The sequence below is a fragment of the Ctenopharyngodon idella genome, chromosome 8 (genome assembly GCF_019924925.1).
Source record: "Ctenopharyngodon idella isolate HZGC_01 chromosome 8, HZGC01, whole genome shotgun sequence".
NCBI classification, from domain to species: Eukaryota; Metazoa; Chordata; class Actinopteri; order Cypriniformes; family Xenocyprididae; genus Ctenopharyngodon; species Ctenopharyngodon idella.
Window position 1 is genome coordinate 20,050,420 of NC_067227.1, and position 18,332 is coordinate 20,068,751.

At 38.0% G+C, this 18,332-nt stretch overlaps 1 protein-coding gene across 2 annotated transcripts in view; it reads right to left on the bottom strand.

The window, feature by feature from the left end:
- Positions 1–18,332, bottom strand: part of aopep (aminopeptidase O (putative)) — a 92,000-nt gene that overhangs the window by 65,224 nt on the left and 8,444 nt on the right. For both annotated transcript variants that reach the window (XM_051901842.1, XM_051901841.1), the window contains exons 6-7: positions 4,662–4,851; positions 3,666–3,772 (exon numbers count right to left, since the gene is read on the bottom strand). In XM_051901842.1, the coding sequence (XP_051757802.1) occupies positions 3,666–3,772; positions 4,662–4,851 (297 nt within the window). The remainder of the gene's footprint in view (positions 1–3,665; positions 3,773–4,661; positions 4,852–18,332) is intronic.

An 18,332-nucleotide genomic window follows, 5' to 3' on the forward strand; every position in this document is an offset into this window, starting at 1 on the left:
CTGCCTCTCTTGTACTTATATTTGCCATTGTTTGATAAACACTATAGCCATTAGCGAATACAAAAATCTTAATGGCTGTTTGAAAACATAAATACTGTCACTGGAAAAACCATACTTCAGCTTTTCCATAAACACCACCTACTGTCAGAAAGTGAATTTGCATTTTCATTCAGCCCATCTGCTGTTTTTTCCACATTGGTCTGAAAAGACAAATCGCATACTGAACATTTTTATTATTGTGAACAGGCCTTTATGCCAGAAACATTTCACACAAATACTGAAACGCAGCTGACACATGGCAGTGATAGGACAGATATTTTGAACAGACAAGTGAGAATGAGAAAGAGAACATTAATGCTTTTAACTGAAAAATTGCATGCCGAACATTTTTGTTGGTGTGAACAGGCCTTTAGGCCAGAAACATACTTCACACAATACTGAAACGCAGCCAGGAGCGATTGGACAGTGCACATACTTGCTTACGGTTATGAATTGTGTTCTGCCACATTTTGCAATGCAACTACGTGCAAAGCTGACCTTGAGTGGCTGGAAGCTAATAACTGGATGCAAGTACACCCACTGTCCAAGCATTCACGACTGCATACACATACTTGCGTAATGTTTCTGGCCTTACATTTGCATTTATGTACTTGGCAGATACTTTTATCCAAAGTGATTTACACTGCATTCAAGGTATACATTTGATCAGTTCTTGTATTTCCTGAGAATTGAACCCGTGACCTTGGCATTGCAAGTGCCATACTCAATCTTTGAAAATGCCCTAGTTTTGAATGACATGTTGCATTACTTACCAAATAGTTTACATGACATTTCTCTGTTTTATTCACAAGACAGACATTCTTCCAGACTGTCTGAACATTTTATCCCTGAGATTATAGTGGGTGTGGGCCCCTCAAAGCGGAGGAAGGGCCAGACACATGCTGTCAGGTGGATCCTCAAAACCTGCTGGTATTGTGACAGCTGAATTCCTGACAAGCACTATCGCTCTATCACACACACACTCTCATTTTCTCATTCTTAAAAGTTAAGCCAGAGTAATCTACTCCTACCACAAACCTACATCAAATCTTGTGATACTGCGCTCTTCATATGAGAACATCACATTACATCTCATATCAAATAACACTCATGCAATGACATGCTTGAAATTATTCTGTGCAGATGAAATGTCACAACTATTTCAAGCTCTCATTAAAATCAATCTTGAGTGTACCAGGAAATTTGATTGCGCAAATATGGTATTTCACCATGTTTCCAACAGAACATTAGTTACACATATGTCACTGCTTATTACCATGAACTTTAAAGGTCCAACAATACAAAAAATTAATATGAGACTGAAAATAGGAAAAAAAAAAATGATTTATCCGAAACGAACGCTTGGTCACAAATAAGTATTAGCCATATTACCATGTGACAGATTAATTGTGACATCAACAAAAAGTATGAGTCTCACTTATTTGTGTGAGTTGAGCATTTGTTGTGTGCTTGTTTGAGTTTAAGGTTAAAAGCCAAGGGCTGCATGATTATCCGAAATTAAACCAAAATCGCGATTTGGCTTAGTCAATCACAAAGGCTGCGATTTTTAATTAAATAAGTGTTTTCACAGCATGTTTCATGGTGAAGTGCAGCACTGTGATCAGAGCAGATCGACTGGATCGCAGTAAATGCAGCTCCATCTCTGCAGCTCTGTGAGTTTAAGTCACTTTGTAATTTTAAAAAAGCAACACGTGTCAAACATCTTTCCAAACTTGTAATGAGAAGCATTTACAAACCTGTTGCCCAAAAACAAACAAACAAAAAAAACAGTTTTACTCCAAACTCACTTCATAATGTAAGTTGATTGTTTGAAATAACTTCCTTTTGTGATCTGACGTGGCTTTATATCACAGAACGAGGCAGAAATTATATTATTTTATAGCATTCTCTACAGTGATGAAGGCTATGTCGATTAGCATTGCATTATAAATATACTTTATTCTTATGAAAATACCCAAGATACAGTATCTAGAAGAACACAGATATACACAGACCATATATTGTCCCAGTCGTATGTTTATTGTCTTCATGTTTCATCAATCAAAATGTTTCTATCTGTGTTTTAATCAAAAAACTAAAGGGACTTTGGTTTTATTCTGCTGCTACAGCGATAGCTGGATGCCTATGTTCATATAAGGGATTTCCTGAACCATCATAAGTTTTATTATTTCTATGAGTCTCATTTGTGGACTTTATGCGCAAGGGCGCCATCTGGCTGTGAGTATGAATGAAACAGACATTACATGTGTGTACTCAATAATGCTCACATCACCCTATTTTGGGTAAAAATAGGAAAAATATGTTTACTGGAAGTAAACATATGCGAACCCATAAGTTTTTCTCCAGTGCAGAGAAGTGTACAGGGGTTTTATTCTGTCAGTGGATGCATAAGATTTCCTGACAAAAAAATTAAAAATTACTGATACAGATTTTTAGGCTTAGACCTTTCTAATGATTTATAAATAGTGTTATTACAATGGCAATATTTCTTTTTTATTTAGTAATAATAATAATAATAATTAGTAATTTTGATACATAAAAACAACATTCTGGCCAAATTGTACAGTCCTACAAACAAGCACAGCAAACCTAGTGTTCTTTATAATTTTCCAAGGGAACACTCCCATAATCCCTATGCAGTTGCCTTTATGCCATTTCCTCAGCTAGTTGAGCAAGTTAGATGATGACAGGAAAATGAAGCTGTATTTTCAATGCTCAACCATCATTTTGACGGACAGGATAGTAAAAATTCCGTCATAATCAATTATTACCCATCATTTTAATTTTTATATTTTGATGATAATAAGACGTTTTATAGTTTCTTTTTTCATTTTTTCATTTTTATTCACGAGCTTACAGGATAAGCAAATAGGCCTAGGCTATGTATTTATTTATATTATGAAAAGAAAGTTGAACAAAGACACTTTTCAGTTTGAACAGTTGTCGCGGATCGTAAGTGAACGCAATCATCCCTTCCTCTTTACTACTTTACAGAACGAAATAAACATGAATGAACATCAGAAAATATGTTGAAAGATACAGTAGCTTACCGAAATCTGTATCACGTCTTATTCAGTTCAATCAGAGTTGGAAACAATGTCACGTAGGCCTAACATTAAAGCCATTCATTGACCTTAAACTTGATAGTCAGCAAAAAAAATAACAAAACAAACAATTTAAAACAAAACAAACTGGATTAGAAACTTAATTATGTAAGTATAAGTATTATAACTTTATTATTATAAAACGGACTTAAAATGGGTGCTCGCCTGTGTGTAATCAAACGCATCGTTTTCAAGCACGCTTTACAATGTACATTTAACAAGGAAGAGATAATACAAGTAGACAAAATGTCAATCGTTATGGTTATGTCAGTAAATGCAGTCTGTTGTAATCAGACTTAATTACAAAAGACTACTTTAAGACTACTTTGTAACTGAGAAACGTATTAGTTCCAAAACTGCTTTTAAATGTGAACTTGTTCTATTGTGGTCTGTAGTATGTGCAGATGATGAGAAGTAATGAGGGTATATGGACTTTGGCAGTTAGAGGAGGAAGAAAGCAAAGAGAGAGACAGAGTGAGAGAGAGACATGGCCAATCATACCTGAGGACCTGAAGCTCTTCTTCAGAGTTCTGTAACTCATCACTCAGTCTCCTCCAGCGCAGCAGAGCTTTTAACTGTCTCTGCTCCTCAGCCTCTCCACAATCCAACTGAGAAAGACAGAAAAAAGAGAACAAAAGAAAGCAAACAACTGCAAATTAAGTGAGTCTAAACACAAATGAATGAAACTAAAGAACCAAACAGTTTCATTTTAAAGGTGAAGTGTGTAATTTCTGCACCACTGGAGTCATAAAATGGAACTAACAATTGTTTTCAGGGAACAGGTTTTCCCAAATACTCCCCCATCAGCCATTGGTCAGAAAAAAAAGATAGCCCCGCCCCTAACTCACGGAATTGGTTAAGCCAGTGCATCTGTTGTCGGGCTGTTCAGGATGTTCTAACAAATGAGCAATGTTTTGATAGCACCAGAGAGCCGCAGCGTTTATTCTCTTCAGGGAAATCAATCTATGAATGACCAACTGATAGCAGTCTCTGCATATTAAACTGGGATAAGAGAAAGTCATTGAAAACATCAATAAAATTACACACTTCATCTTTAAATGGTGCTTGTTGAAAGATGTATTGGAAACATTCCATTAGCATAACAATAGTTTTCAATTTAAAACCGGTAAACACATATTATAAATACATTTTGAATGAAGTGAAATGCTGTGTTGATGCGGCGCACAATCACACTCCACGAACTTGAGTTTGTGACTCATTATTAGCTATCTCAGTCATTACAGGAAGCGAAGTCTTCCAGTTAATACAAAAAATTCAATTTAATTTTAAACTCACTTTACACTCTGACCAGTCAGCATGTGCTCTAATAGGTGTGTAATGAATTTTGGTAAACATGCTGCATTTGAGATTCTTTTTTTGTGCTTTTTGCTGTTTGAGGGGTGAAAGAGGGAAAAAAATAGATGAGAAAAAAGACTTAAGACTCAATCTTAGACTGGCCACATATAAGCAGTCAAAGATTCAATTTCAACGTGATACCTTCTGAACGTGGCTCCAGAACGCATCCTCTAAATATGTGGCAAAACCCTCGCTGATCCATTCTTCCGTCCAATCCCGTGCTCCGATGGCCAGGCCGAACCAGGAATGGGCAATTTCGTGGCACAACCTTGCCCCACAGAGGTTCCTCTCACCCGTTAGCACACTTTGAGACAGGAACATGATATGTGGACTAGAAAACAAGAGAAATCACAGCCAGTTGATTAATTTTAGCATTTAAAAGGGGAAGAAACTTAAAAAACAGACTAGACGCCATAAGACGCAATAAGAACCTTGGACGCCATGGTTGTACTGTATTTGGTCTACTAACAAATCATTGGTTATAATGTTACTGCGGGTGCTGAGAGCTCAGAGCTCTGACTTCAGCTCTGATCTAGTTATAACATGTTATAAAACTCAGCCACCCTGAAAGAACATCAAAGTGTGGGATTTTCTCTGCCGTAGACATACTGTTGTTAAGGAGGTGGAGCTCTCAGCCAAAATGAGGCCTGTTCGCTGCCAGTGGATTTTAGAGTAGCCACCCGTGCCGCACCCTTCACCAAACAATTCGGGTGCATTTGCTAATAGCAGCAAATTACAAGATGTATAACCGTCATCAGATGTTACTGGGAAAAGTTTCACTGTGAAATGTGCTGAATGACAACAGTGTAAGCTGGAAAAAACGTCCACTGTAAGATAAGGCTCTTTCAATTGTGTAAGAAAAAAACACAACCTCAGACACATAAAACCAAATGAAATATAGTATTGTTTGCCTCCTCACCCGAAATTACCTTGAGTGACCTTTTCAACCAGATTGCCTTGTGTTTCGTACAGCAAATGGGCTGTTATCAAGGCTATGTTCCAAACAAAGTTCCTACGAGTCAGGAAAAACAAACCCGTTTCTTTTGTGTCCTAAGGCTTTGGCTTGGCCACATAATGGTTTTCAAATGTGACACATACTGTCGTAGATAGCCGCAAGCATTTTTTTGCCCCTCACAAAATGAAGCTGATAAAATAATCTAAGAGTTTTATGAATGCCTTTTTACCTTTTCAGCCAGACGTTCACCTTGCCTGGGTTTGGAAAGAGTTTTTTCTTCCCCACTGTTGCTTTCTTTACACAATGACCACAGCGACAAGCAGGAAATCAATAAAAAAGGTTGGCCTTGACTCTTGAGTTGAAGGTGGCAGGCATGCCTTTCATTCACACTGTTATGGTTCCCTGGAGTCATCGATATGTTATTTTAGCGGGATTCTGTGTGCCCAAAGAGTTTTCTCTAAAGTAGAGCTAAGGGACTTTGAAAAAAGCCCAGTTTCTGGATATAGATCACAGAAAATGCCCAACACTGTTAAAGAGAATTGGTAAACAACAGAAGCTTGTTCTTTAAAAGGTGAACACTGTTCAAATGCCATAAAAAGGGATTTCTTTAGTAGCTACAGAACCTCCCTTTCACATGTGGAACACTACAGTCTGTTCACTGACTGTGTGATGCATAATTCTCACAAAACGGGAAAGTAGTTTACCAATTCAGAAAGCTGTAACCTGATTGGCTAACATTACACAACTTCCAGGAGTAAGGGGAACACTTTTTTAAAAAATTTTTTAAATCAGTCAGGAAACTAAATCGTGTTGACACAATATCAGGTTGACACAACAACTTATTAAATAATCACTGGATTTGCCTTAAATTGACTAGCAGACAGATAGATAGCCAGAGACGGACAGACATATAGAAAGAATGACAGACAGACAGATTGACAGACAAACAGAACAGACAGACATTCCGATAAAACGACATATAGAACGAAAGATAGACAGACAGATGGATAAAAAGACAGATGGACAGAAGAATAGATAGAATGACAGATAGACAGAATGACAGACAGACGGATATAAAGACAGACAGAATGACAGACAGATATAAAGACAGACAGAATGACAGAGACAGAACGGCAGACAGAACGACAGACAGACGATATAAAGACAGACAGACAGAAGGATAGACAGAACGACAGACAGACGGAAAAAAGACAGACAGAAGGATAGATAGAATGACAGAGACAGAACCACAGATAGACAGAATAACAGACAGATGGATATAAAGACAGAACGACAGAGACAGAACGACACGAATAAAAAGACAGACAGACAGAAGGATAGACAGAACGACAGACAGACGGATGAAATGACAGACAGACAGAAGGATAGACAGAACGACAGATAGACAGACAGATGGATATAAAGACAGACAGACAGACAGAAGGATAGATAGAAAAAACAGAGACAGAACGACAGACAGACGGATAAAAAAGACAGACAGACAGAAGGATAGACAGAACGACATACAGAGGGATAAAAACAGACAGACAGAACGACAGACAGATGGATAAAAAGCAGACAGACAGACGGACAGAAGGACAGACAGAATGACAGACAGAAGAATAGAATGAAAGACAGAGGGATAAAAAGACAGACAGAGGGATAAAAAAGACAGACAGACAGATACATAGATTAGATAGATAGATAGATAGATAGATAGATAGATAGATAGATAGATACTCTTTTACTGATGCCAAACAAGCAAACACATGTAAGTCAATAAACCAAAAATTCTGGGAAGATATCTGTCCTAAACGATTGATGAATCATGTCCTTTCATCCAAGAACAGGATATCACCACCTGCCCTGTAATTACCAGAGGAAACACTGAAAGTGGAATGTAATGGTTCAGATTTCAAACATGCCAAAATCATCGTCATATTCTCAAAATGGAATGTCAGAGTTATGGAGGTGGAAAACTTGGTGGGAACAAATTATTCCCTATCTACAATACGCCTCATCATGTTTATTTGTACCCTGTCTAATTACATTTTCTTTTTCCTGTAAAAATATCTAAACATACAAGATAAGATAAATTTACTTGAGAATCAAAATTGCTTAAAGGGACAGTTCAAAGATAAATGAAGTTTGTCATCATTTACTCATCCTCATGCCATTCCAAACCTGTATGACTTTTTTTCTTCTGTAAAACAAAAAAACCATATTGGACCCCACTGACTTTCACTGTATTGACCAAAAAAAAAAAAGAAGAAAAGAAAAAGAAAATTCCACAGACAAAAACATCTCCTTAAGATATTCATATTATTTAGATAAGATATTGACTTTAAGATTATAAAGACTCGCAAAAATATTTAAAATACACTTTATTCAAGCTATATTCTCTGAAAGCAAGTCTTACAAAATTTTAAACATTTTTACTTGTTTAGTTGAAGGGGAATCCACCTGACCTAAGATAAGCCTAATCTTTCCTCTGACCTTACGAAGGACAAAACCAGAGGGCCAAAAGCTGTCATACACGGAAATGAGATAACGTAACCAATGACTACTGCACATGTGTTTCAACAGCTGTACTAGCTATTGTTTGTCTATACAGTACTTCAGAGCTATTTTGCAGTGCTGCTAAAGCAAGATCTCATAACTGCCCCATATCCTTCCTTTTGTGAACTGGAGGAAGGCCTCCAAGAACTTTAAGCAGAAGTGGTGATGCCTGGAACATCATTTTAACTTTGACCCCTATTGTTTTTAACAACAAATAATGCACACCCATTAACCTATTCAACCTACCTTGTTACACAACTAGGCATGTGATATTTCAAGGATTAGTTCACTTCAGAATTAAAATTTCCTGATAATTTACTTACCTCCAAGATGTTCATGTCTTTCTTTCTTCAGTCGAAAAGAAATTAAGGTTTTTGAGGAAAACATTCCAGGATTTTTGTCCATACAGTGGACTTCAACGGCTACCAACAGGTTGAAGGTCCAAACTGCAGTTTCAATGCAGCTTCAAAGCGCTCTACACAATCCCAGCTGAGGAATAAGGGTCTTATCTAGCAAAACGATCTGTCATTTTCTAAAAAAAAATAAAAATTGATATACTTTTTAAATCACAAACGCACTAGCTCTGTGATGCGTCACGCATTATGTAATCACGTTGGAAAGGTCACGCTTGACGTAGGTGGAAGTACCGCAGTAGGGTGAAAAACTCCATCTCATTTTCTCCTCCAACTTCAAAAAAGTCCGACATCGTTGTTTTACCTTTTTTTTGTAAAGGCCGTTTGAAGCTGCATTGAAACTGCAATTTTGGTAGCTGTTGAATTCCACTATATGGAAAAAAATCCTGGAATGTTTTCCTCAAAAACCTTAATTACTTTTCGACTGAAGAAAGAAAGACATAAACATCTTGGATGACATGGGGGTGAGTAAATTATCAGGGAATTTTAATTCTGAAGTGAACTAATCCTTTAAGCACTTCAAAAAGTTCAATTTCAGTCAGACTAATGCAAGAACTTCATGTAACCAAACACTTTAGTCTAAAAAATTATGCGTCTGGTTTTTGTGAAGTTGGACTAAATGGCCAAGATAATGAAATTACACTCATCTTTGTCCAGTACAGTACACTGTAAAAACATTTTTTTAATAAAACAAAGATAATTGGCATGTTTTCTTCAAAATTTCACATCTAATTTAATGTTACTTGATATTTCTTTGTAGTTATTTATAAAATTTACTAGCAATATCTGAGGGAAAATTGTATGTATCAATACATGTTAACTGAACTATAATTGGCCTCGGAATTGAATGTGAATTTAATACTTCAACGAATTATGTCATGTATACTTAAGACAGCAAAACCCACTTTTGCTCAATTATAACTGCACTTGTAAACATACTTTCTGACATAAAACTGTCATTGGTATTCAATGTTCTTCAGACTTTGAAAAGCCGAAAAGATAAGAACAATTTTGAACTACATCATACAGTGATATAAAAGCACTAAAGGGCACCAGCCTCCAACAAATGGGTAGTTCTGCCCCTGAACTCATATCATTAACCACTAGGTAATGACCAACTCCCAATGAGAAGTGTATAAGCTAGTGACATTTCAGACATTCAGAGCCATCTTTATCATCACCCCCCGTCTCCTCAAAATGGCTCCATAATGTGCTGCATGCGCTCATTCTTTCTCTTTGTCTCTTATTTAATTTCCCACTCTCCTCAGTCTGATTGCATGAGCTTATTATAGATGGAAAACCCTGGTAGAACCTCGCAGAACAAACCTGATCTACCACAGTCCCTTTTCTTCCTGGCTTTCAGGCTTTAATGGGTGGTATTCCTGTCTAGACTGTAGATTAAGTTGTGGAGCTGCAAAATGAGGTGTGATTCTCTCTGTAGGCCCTGTGGGGCTCCTTTTGCATGCCAAACCTTTTTAGGACAGATCACATGTGTCAAACATGAAAATCCTGGGAATAAATACCCACACACAGAGGCCGCTGCAGTGGCGAGACTATCAGGATTTGTGGCATACGCTCCGTGAAGCAAATGCAGACCGCTGCAGATCACCACAACAATGCAATCCACATGTAGACGTTCTACCTACCATACGAGTGGGAAATCTGGAAAATAGACCCTCGCTCGCATCGCTGCCGATGTTTATCGCAGAGTGCCTCATGGCACCATTTTAACTTGATTGCTCCACATTAACGTTACAGAGGATCGCTGAAGAGTGTGTGTAAAGTGAGCCGGAGGCGCTCATCAGCGCCAGAAAGACCATCCGGACTGAGAAGCAGCAGCAGATGTTTATGCAAAGCTTACAGTGTGCAAGGCCCCATTATGCGAGCTTCCTTCCAATGTTCAAAGCTATCTTATGAGTGAAGTCATTGGTTGAGAATGCAGATTTCTGGCACGTGTGGAATGCAGGACACTGAAAAAAGACATGAAATCAAACTTGACCAGGTTTACTTTCTTAATAAAAAATAATCTTGAAAATATAACTAACAACACTGAAACAACTTTCATTTTCAACTTCCCTCTTATTTTTCTCCTCTGATCTACCCACTCTTTATTTTGTTCTCGTTTAAAATCTTGTTTCACCCAGAAATGTCACACACACACACACACACTTGTATGTGGTTTACGGGGACTCTCCATAGACGTAATGGTTTTTATACTGTACAAACTGTATATTCTATCCCCCAACACTACCCATCACAGAAAACCATTTTTTGAATTTCAAAAAAACACTGTTTAGTATGTTTTTTTAAAGGGGTGGTTCATTATGATTTCACTTTTTTAATTGTAGTTAGTGTGTAATGTTTCTGTTAGAGCATAAACAACATCTGCAAAGTTACGATGCTCAAAGTTCAAAGCAAAGCAAGATATTTTCTTTTAAAGAATTCTCTGTTTAAGGACTACAACAAACGGCTGGTAGGAACTACAACAACCTTCTTCCCGGGTTGGTGACATCACTAACCGTAAAATTTACATAAACCCTGCCCCCGAGAACACGCAGCAAAGGGGTGAGGCCATGTTATTGCAATGCAGTACATAACACAAATGCAATAGCATGTCATAAAAGCAAGATACCAACATAAGTTATAACCGTAATTAAACTAAACTATACCTGTTCTATCTTCATGCAGCATATATTCTCTGGCTCTGTAGGATCTTACAACAGTTCCCACACGAGCGATTTATAGATTATCATGACAGAATATGCAAATCAATGACTTTAAGATATCCTACATCAGCTACATAAATTAAGCAACTAACCATTCAGAAACATCCTGTTGCATTTAGCATGTTTTCACTTCTTCTTGAGTCTCTCCATCATTGTCCGACTCCGGTTTAAACATAAAAGGCTGAACAGTTTCTGACATTTTCAGTGAGTCTTAGTAAGGTAATCGGAGCTGCTAACACTATGTGCTAACACAAGCTCTTGAAACCCCGCCCTCTGCTTAGCAGCAGCAGCTCGTTTGCATTTAAAGGGACACACAAAAATTGAGCGTTTTTGCTCACCCTCAAAAAGTGACAAATTTAACATGCTATAAAAAATTATCAGTGGGGTATTTTGAGCTAAAACTTACACACTCTGGGGACATCAGAGAATTATTTTACATCTTGTAAAAATGGCATTATACCACCCCTTTAAGCCATTTGGTTTACAAGGAAACAGGAAGTGTCCTCATAAACCACATTTACGTTGTAATACCCATGTCATTATACACATTTGTGTCCTCATAAACCATGTATACAAGAACACACACACACACACACACATACACACACACATAAAAATAATCAATTCCTGATGGATGAAATTATGGCAAAAGTCTCAACCTACAAACTAAAACCCTACAAACCAGGGTAATTATAGTTAACTAAAACAAAAACCATAAAAAAAACATTTCTGTTACTTGAAATAAAATAAATGTTAACTAAAAAAAATATAAAAAGAAAAATACAACAAAATATAAAACTATACTGACAAAACAACACTGGAAAAACCTTTTAAAAGTTTTGCAGTAAAAAAAAAAAAACAGCACAATCCTTCAGTAGAAGTGCTAAAAGAAATCTTTCTTTTTGTCAGGAATTTATTTAGACCCTTTCACAAAAAACATGATGTGAAAAAGCTAAACAAATCATCAACGAATGGTCTATTCATACCAAGAGCAAAACAATTGTCTTTCGGGTTGAAAATAATGCAAATTCCCACCAGTACAACAGATGGTGCAACATGAACGCACATTTCAACTGCTCTGCCATTCGGCTATCAGAAGCACAGAATGCATGTTCAACACAAAATAAAAAAAATTAGACATTCAAGTAAAGCAAAGTTGTTTTTGACTTAATCAACAATGGTCAACAGCAAAAACACTAGTAAATAAAGTAAGATTAAATACATAAAGTGTATTTGTATTATTTAATGCAATATATCAATTAATTAAATAACACAAATATATTTTAGTGTGTTCTCAAATGTGTACAGTGACAACAGTCTACATAAAAGTCTATATTATAGCTTTAGCCGGTTACCCACAGTGTCAAAATGTCTTGTTTTTTAGTGCTTTTGCATATCTCCCTTCAGCTTTTATCCTGACTCCACTGGTAGGATGATCAGCTCGAATCTAGCAATAACACCCTCTTCTAGTCTGCAACAGACTTCTAAAGATTCTTTGTGCTTAGATTTGTTATATTTGTGTCTGGTCGGAGGTCTGGGGGAAGAAAGGCAGCTTTCTTGGCTCGGGGAATCAGATTAAACGCAATGGCAGGCGCTATTACAGTGTCATCAAGTGATTCAGTATACACATAGCAGGGACATCTGCCCAGTCTTTGAATGGGCTCATCCATTCTAGATTTTTGTGTTGTAGATGCTCCTCCAGGGATGCTGGGTAATGGCTCCCCACCTCACACTTTGCTCTAGTTTACCAGCCTCTACTGCCACTCCTACTGCCTTAAATCAGCCCCAGGGCCAAATAAACTCTCTCCGTGCCATACAGATTTGATTCATTTAGACACACGTTCTGTCCCACACAGCAATATCCATTTGTTTTCTTATATAGCTCTCCATTTACAGTGGTGAATATGAGTCTGAAACTGGAGCGAAAGGCCCCATCCACACCAACGAAGACAGTTTTTTGGAATCATCCCGTCAATGAAGACGTGGCAGGTAAACAGGGGTATGACTTTCTGGACTTCCAGAAAGTATGAGACCAATAAAGCAAGGAAGCAAGGGTCCCTGATAAAAACGCAGGAATTTAGTACTAATAACAACCTACTTTCTAAATCGGATGCTGCTTATTTATATTTTTAAAAAAGATGAGGGGATTTACGGCACTCGTGGATCCAGGCAGGGAGATCAGGAAAGTGAAAAAGCACCCAATGAATTCAAAACAGCCTAATAAAGACAAAAATCTAAAAATATGACTGCCTTTTAAACATGTTTCCCTGTCCACCAGGTGCAGGCATGCTCTGAATTCTTTCGCTCACGGTGGCTTTTTTGCACACACAGCCAAAGGAGGGACAGAAAACCCTCTCATGTGGACTCTCGGCGGAGAAAAACATCTCATCCTTGACAATTTGATTAACAGCCATCTTTCGTGCCAAAGTCCCCCTGGTCTGAAAGATGCTCTCTGTCACACACTTCTTAGGTTACTCAGCAATCAGAGAGGAGTGAAACAAGAAAGTAAAGTGAGAGAGTGAGAGAGAGAGAGAGAGAGAGAGAGGGAGCGAAAAGAAAGAGCGAGAGAAAGAGCTATTTAAGTGGTGTTATCTCAGCCTTCCGAGCTCCTTGGCTAGTCCAGCACATTCCAAAAGCTTCACATCCGTCGTCCACATTATGCTCCGAGTCCGCACCCATGGGACTCCACTTTCCTTTCCCCATATGGTCATTTTAAGGCTAAAGGAAGAGCACGTCAGCAAAGAAATGAGTTTGGTATTAGATAGATATTACAATGAGTTGAATATTACCTGCAACTACTAAAAAAACCTATAACACCTCAAAAAATACCATACAAACCTGAGCCAGTCTCCAATTACAAACTGAAGTAATGGCACTACATCATTGTTTGGGACATTCATGTGTGGCCCAATCAGAATATCTAATCAGACCTTCCCTCTCGGTAGGAAAAACATATAATATTTGAATAGGCCCAAACCAATTTTGACAACCAAAGGCAGAGGCAGCCTGATTATAATGAGAGCATTTCATGCAGCCACAAACTCGCCGATGTTAAAATGTGAGCCTACATTTAAATAATGTTTTTGCTTTTCATTACCCTCAGTCCACATAATGCCTGTTTTATTCAGAAGTCCAAAATCCAATAATTTATTTCATGGTGTTGTAATCTAACATACTCTAGTGAGTCAGAACATAAGGATGATTAATTCACCCTTAAACATTTTGAATCCCAAATCTGCCGTATGTGGGTGGTACATATTTCTAAAACTGGTAAAAATTGTATATTGTTAATCTTTGGAGAGTTTACATAATCATAACTGCACTGAATACCAAAATCACATTAAAGTAACCTAAATCACTTTGTCCTACTCTGCATACTAAATGTACCATAAAGCAACTTCTGATTTACCTTGAATATCCCTACCTTCAGCAGCTCTTGAACAGCAAACATAGCACCTCTGGGAAACAGACCCAAATTTCTTTTTTATTCCTTCTGTGCAATTGCTGACTACCTGTTCAGGTGGTGAAATATGAAGAGTAGGTCGCCCCTAGGCTGAAGGTCTCCAACTCTCTGGGCAGAACATACCACCTGCTCTTTCCTCCAACAAAGAGTCAATCTGAAAAGCATTTTTGCCCTCAAAACTGCTCAAATCCAGATGGAGCACATAATTCATTCATATACAGTAGGATGACAGATGTATGACGATTTTTTACTTTTTTAGGATTACTTCAGGTTCAATACAAGCAAAGCTCAAAGAACAGCATTTGAGGCATAAAGTTGATTACATAACAAATAATTTTAATGTGTCTGTCATTCTCTTTAAAAAAGATAAAAACAGCAGCTAATCTGAGGCACTTACAATGGAAGTGAATGGAGCCAATTTTTGGAGGACCTAATAGCATAATGTATAGTTGAAATGTTTGAGTACACTTATTCATACATTTAACCATGTAACCTCAATGGGAACATTTTTATTAGTGTAAACTTAGCTATAACAATTTAATCCAGAAAATGCTAACTTGCTAACAATAGCATGGTATAACACTTCCTGAATGAGTGCAGCAATATAAAGCATTTAACATACTTGCTCTCAAACTAAGCCACATGCACCACTTGTCAACCATGATAGTAACCAAAAACCAGTATTAACAGAAACTCTTCTAAATTAGCATAACAAAACATGAATCACTACTAAATCTCCACTTATTAATCTTGCACAAAAAACATTATATAACAATTTTAGCATTTACTCTCCTTTTCGAGTGCCATGGGCAAAGCATGCTGGGAAATAGAAGTCCCAGCCCAGTTTCAGTTAAACTTAAGTTAATCTAAATCAAAAGAAATAAGTTCATAAAACTCAAAACAATGAAACAGTTCAGTTTACTTAAAATATATAAGTTCTGTGAACTCATAAAAGTTCATTTGACTAAACTAATTTGTTTAATTTAAGTTTGTCCTACTCAAACCAATTAATTATTTTGAGCTTTAGGGTTTACAGTGTGCATTAATTCTTCTGTTAAAACTATTATTTGAGCTGTAAAGCTGTTGAAATCATAATTTCTACAGTTGTTTTAGGTTTGTAAGGTTTACATCATGGCAACAAAGTTGTAAAATTGGATATAACTTTACACAAAAAAGGTAAGCCATTTTCCCCACACTAAATTCATGTTTACACACATATCATTTGTGGATATACCACTAAAACAGTGAGTGTTTTAATGTTCATGGCCGCATTCACTTCTCTTTTGTGAGCCTCAAAAAGGTTGAAATGCAGGCTGAAATGAATTTTTGTGGTATTCAACTTTGTAACATCCATTTGCCCTGTAAATTGAGCTTAAGTTGTATTGAACCTGGAATACTTCTTTAAACTGTGAAGAGCAAGGGAGATTTTTTAAGGCATGTTTCTGCATATTTCTCCCCCCCCCCTTCAGATCACTCTCCTCGGGTGCCGGTCCAGACTGCCTCAGAGTTCAGACAGATCTAACAGGCTATATAAGGTCAAATGCTAGTCTCAGCAGCAGAGTAATTGCTAAGTAATTGACCGAGATGAGCTATTTATACAGTGCAAAAAGTACACAAAATGCACTTCAAGTGGGTTAGCAATTACTAATGAGAACGTCTGGATGCATAATATTGAGCAGGTACATCCCAGAATTCCTTTAACCTGTCTCTATACAAATTATTTATGTGGACATATTTGAATCTCTCCCAAAAACACTACTGGACTGGTGGTGTGCTTGTCTTAACATACAGCAACAATCCAATGATGACTTAATGCATACTTTGGCAGCTCCAACAATACAGCTTTGGATTCTACATAAAAGACATCAGTAAATAAAGCTATTACCCACCTACTGTCACTAAACACCTTACATTATCGACATAGCGTGGGAAAACACAATGAAATCAGTTTTCTCCAAGCTGTAGAAGCCCTCAGTCTCACAGAAAAGCAGCCGATGCCCATATTTGCACATCTGGCACATGAAGTATTCCAACTATGTCCTGCTGTGGCGTAAAAGAGGTGTTAAGGGACAGAAAGTGACCGCCTTCAAAGTTGAGGAAAGTGCTGTGCCCTTCCTCTGAAGATCTGAAGATACGAGCATCGTGTGTTTACGTCATCACCTCGTAGCCGCCACAGCCTAGAAACTTCCCTACGTGATCAGTCAGCAATACACAGGATGGAAGTGTGATGATGTTCCTCACAGTAATATTTCCTCAAGCTTCAAAAAGCCTGTCATCAGATTCTAGGACTTCACAAATCAGATTCAGAGAAATCGAGCCAAGAATAACGTCCCGGTGGGATTGCTGGGTTATTTTGCACTGGGACAGCAGTCATTCGGGTATTTGGGAGGAAGCACAGTGCACACTATCAGGCCTGGCCTTTCTTGACTCCTTAATCTTTACTTCCTTCCCTCCAGAGAACCACCAGCAGCACCACTTCTATGTCCAAAGCCCCAGCTGCAAATGAACAAGCATGATATAAAAGCAGATATTGGCTTGGCCCCAAGGATTTGGGCCCACATACTTCCCAATTTTCAGATTAAACAGCTCCTGTCTCTGAAGTGGTTCCAGGAGCGAATGGCTTTTGTTGCTGGAAATAATCCACACATCCTCTCCCACATCCTGGGGGATCGGCATCTCAAAGTGCCCCTCTCTCGGCCCCAAATGTACTTTGGTGATCACTCTTTTTTGCTCTGATTTGGGCTTCAAGAAAGGCCTGGAGGACTGTACCATTCCCTAGAGAAGGGGCGGCCGGCTGTCTCCTGCTGTGATCCGTACAGGGCAAAGGACAGGGAGTATAAGTATCCGTTTCTCTCGCACACAGACATATTTCTGTCATCCATTGGCAGTTTTTGCAGGGAGGCTAATAAAACCAAGCTGTAATAAACAGCAAGGCAACTAAATACTCTCCAGACCAAAAAAAAAAAAAACTGCAATCCTGAGTCCTGTGCTTCATATTAGCTCAAGCAGAAAGGGAGTGCCTAATTCAGGAAAAGAAAAACAGAGGAGTGACCGCTGTTAAGATGCATGCCCAGTGCTAATTAGAATGTGACATTTTCTCTCTGTGAATGGCTGGAACCAGCCTGGGGCACTGGGTAATGACCTCATATCCTGTGGAATACTTATTCCTGGATAGGGAGATGGTGGGATATACGGGAAGACCTGTGGTCATCCTGAGTAAGTTTACTTAAGTTATAGCCAAATTACTTTCTTACTAGTGTTTGCTTATATCCAAAGCGATTGCTTCACTGGAAATTGCACAATGTGTGAAATTACATATCGAATTCTAGTTAAGCACTGATTTTAAGAATCAAGCTTGGTATAACCCAAACAAAACACAGTGTGCACACACGATTCATTGATCGTTTCCTGAGGGGTGAGGAAAATGAGTTTCACTGCCGCCATTTAAACAGATCCAACAGGTTCTCACCACCCAAAACCAGCCAGACTACTAAACAAACAGCATGGTTAGCCAAAAAGAGCATTTAAATTACTCAATTCATAAAAAACTGGGGCATTCTGGAGGGCAATGCCCAAAAGGAATCAGTGGGAACAGCTGCCAAAGCAATGGCATGATATCCACAGAGTGCTTCACTTCTAAAAAACCTCTGCTTTGCAGACTAAATAAGACAGGTTAGTGTTTTAGTTTACCTGTTG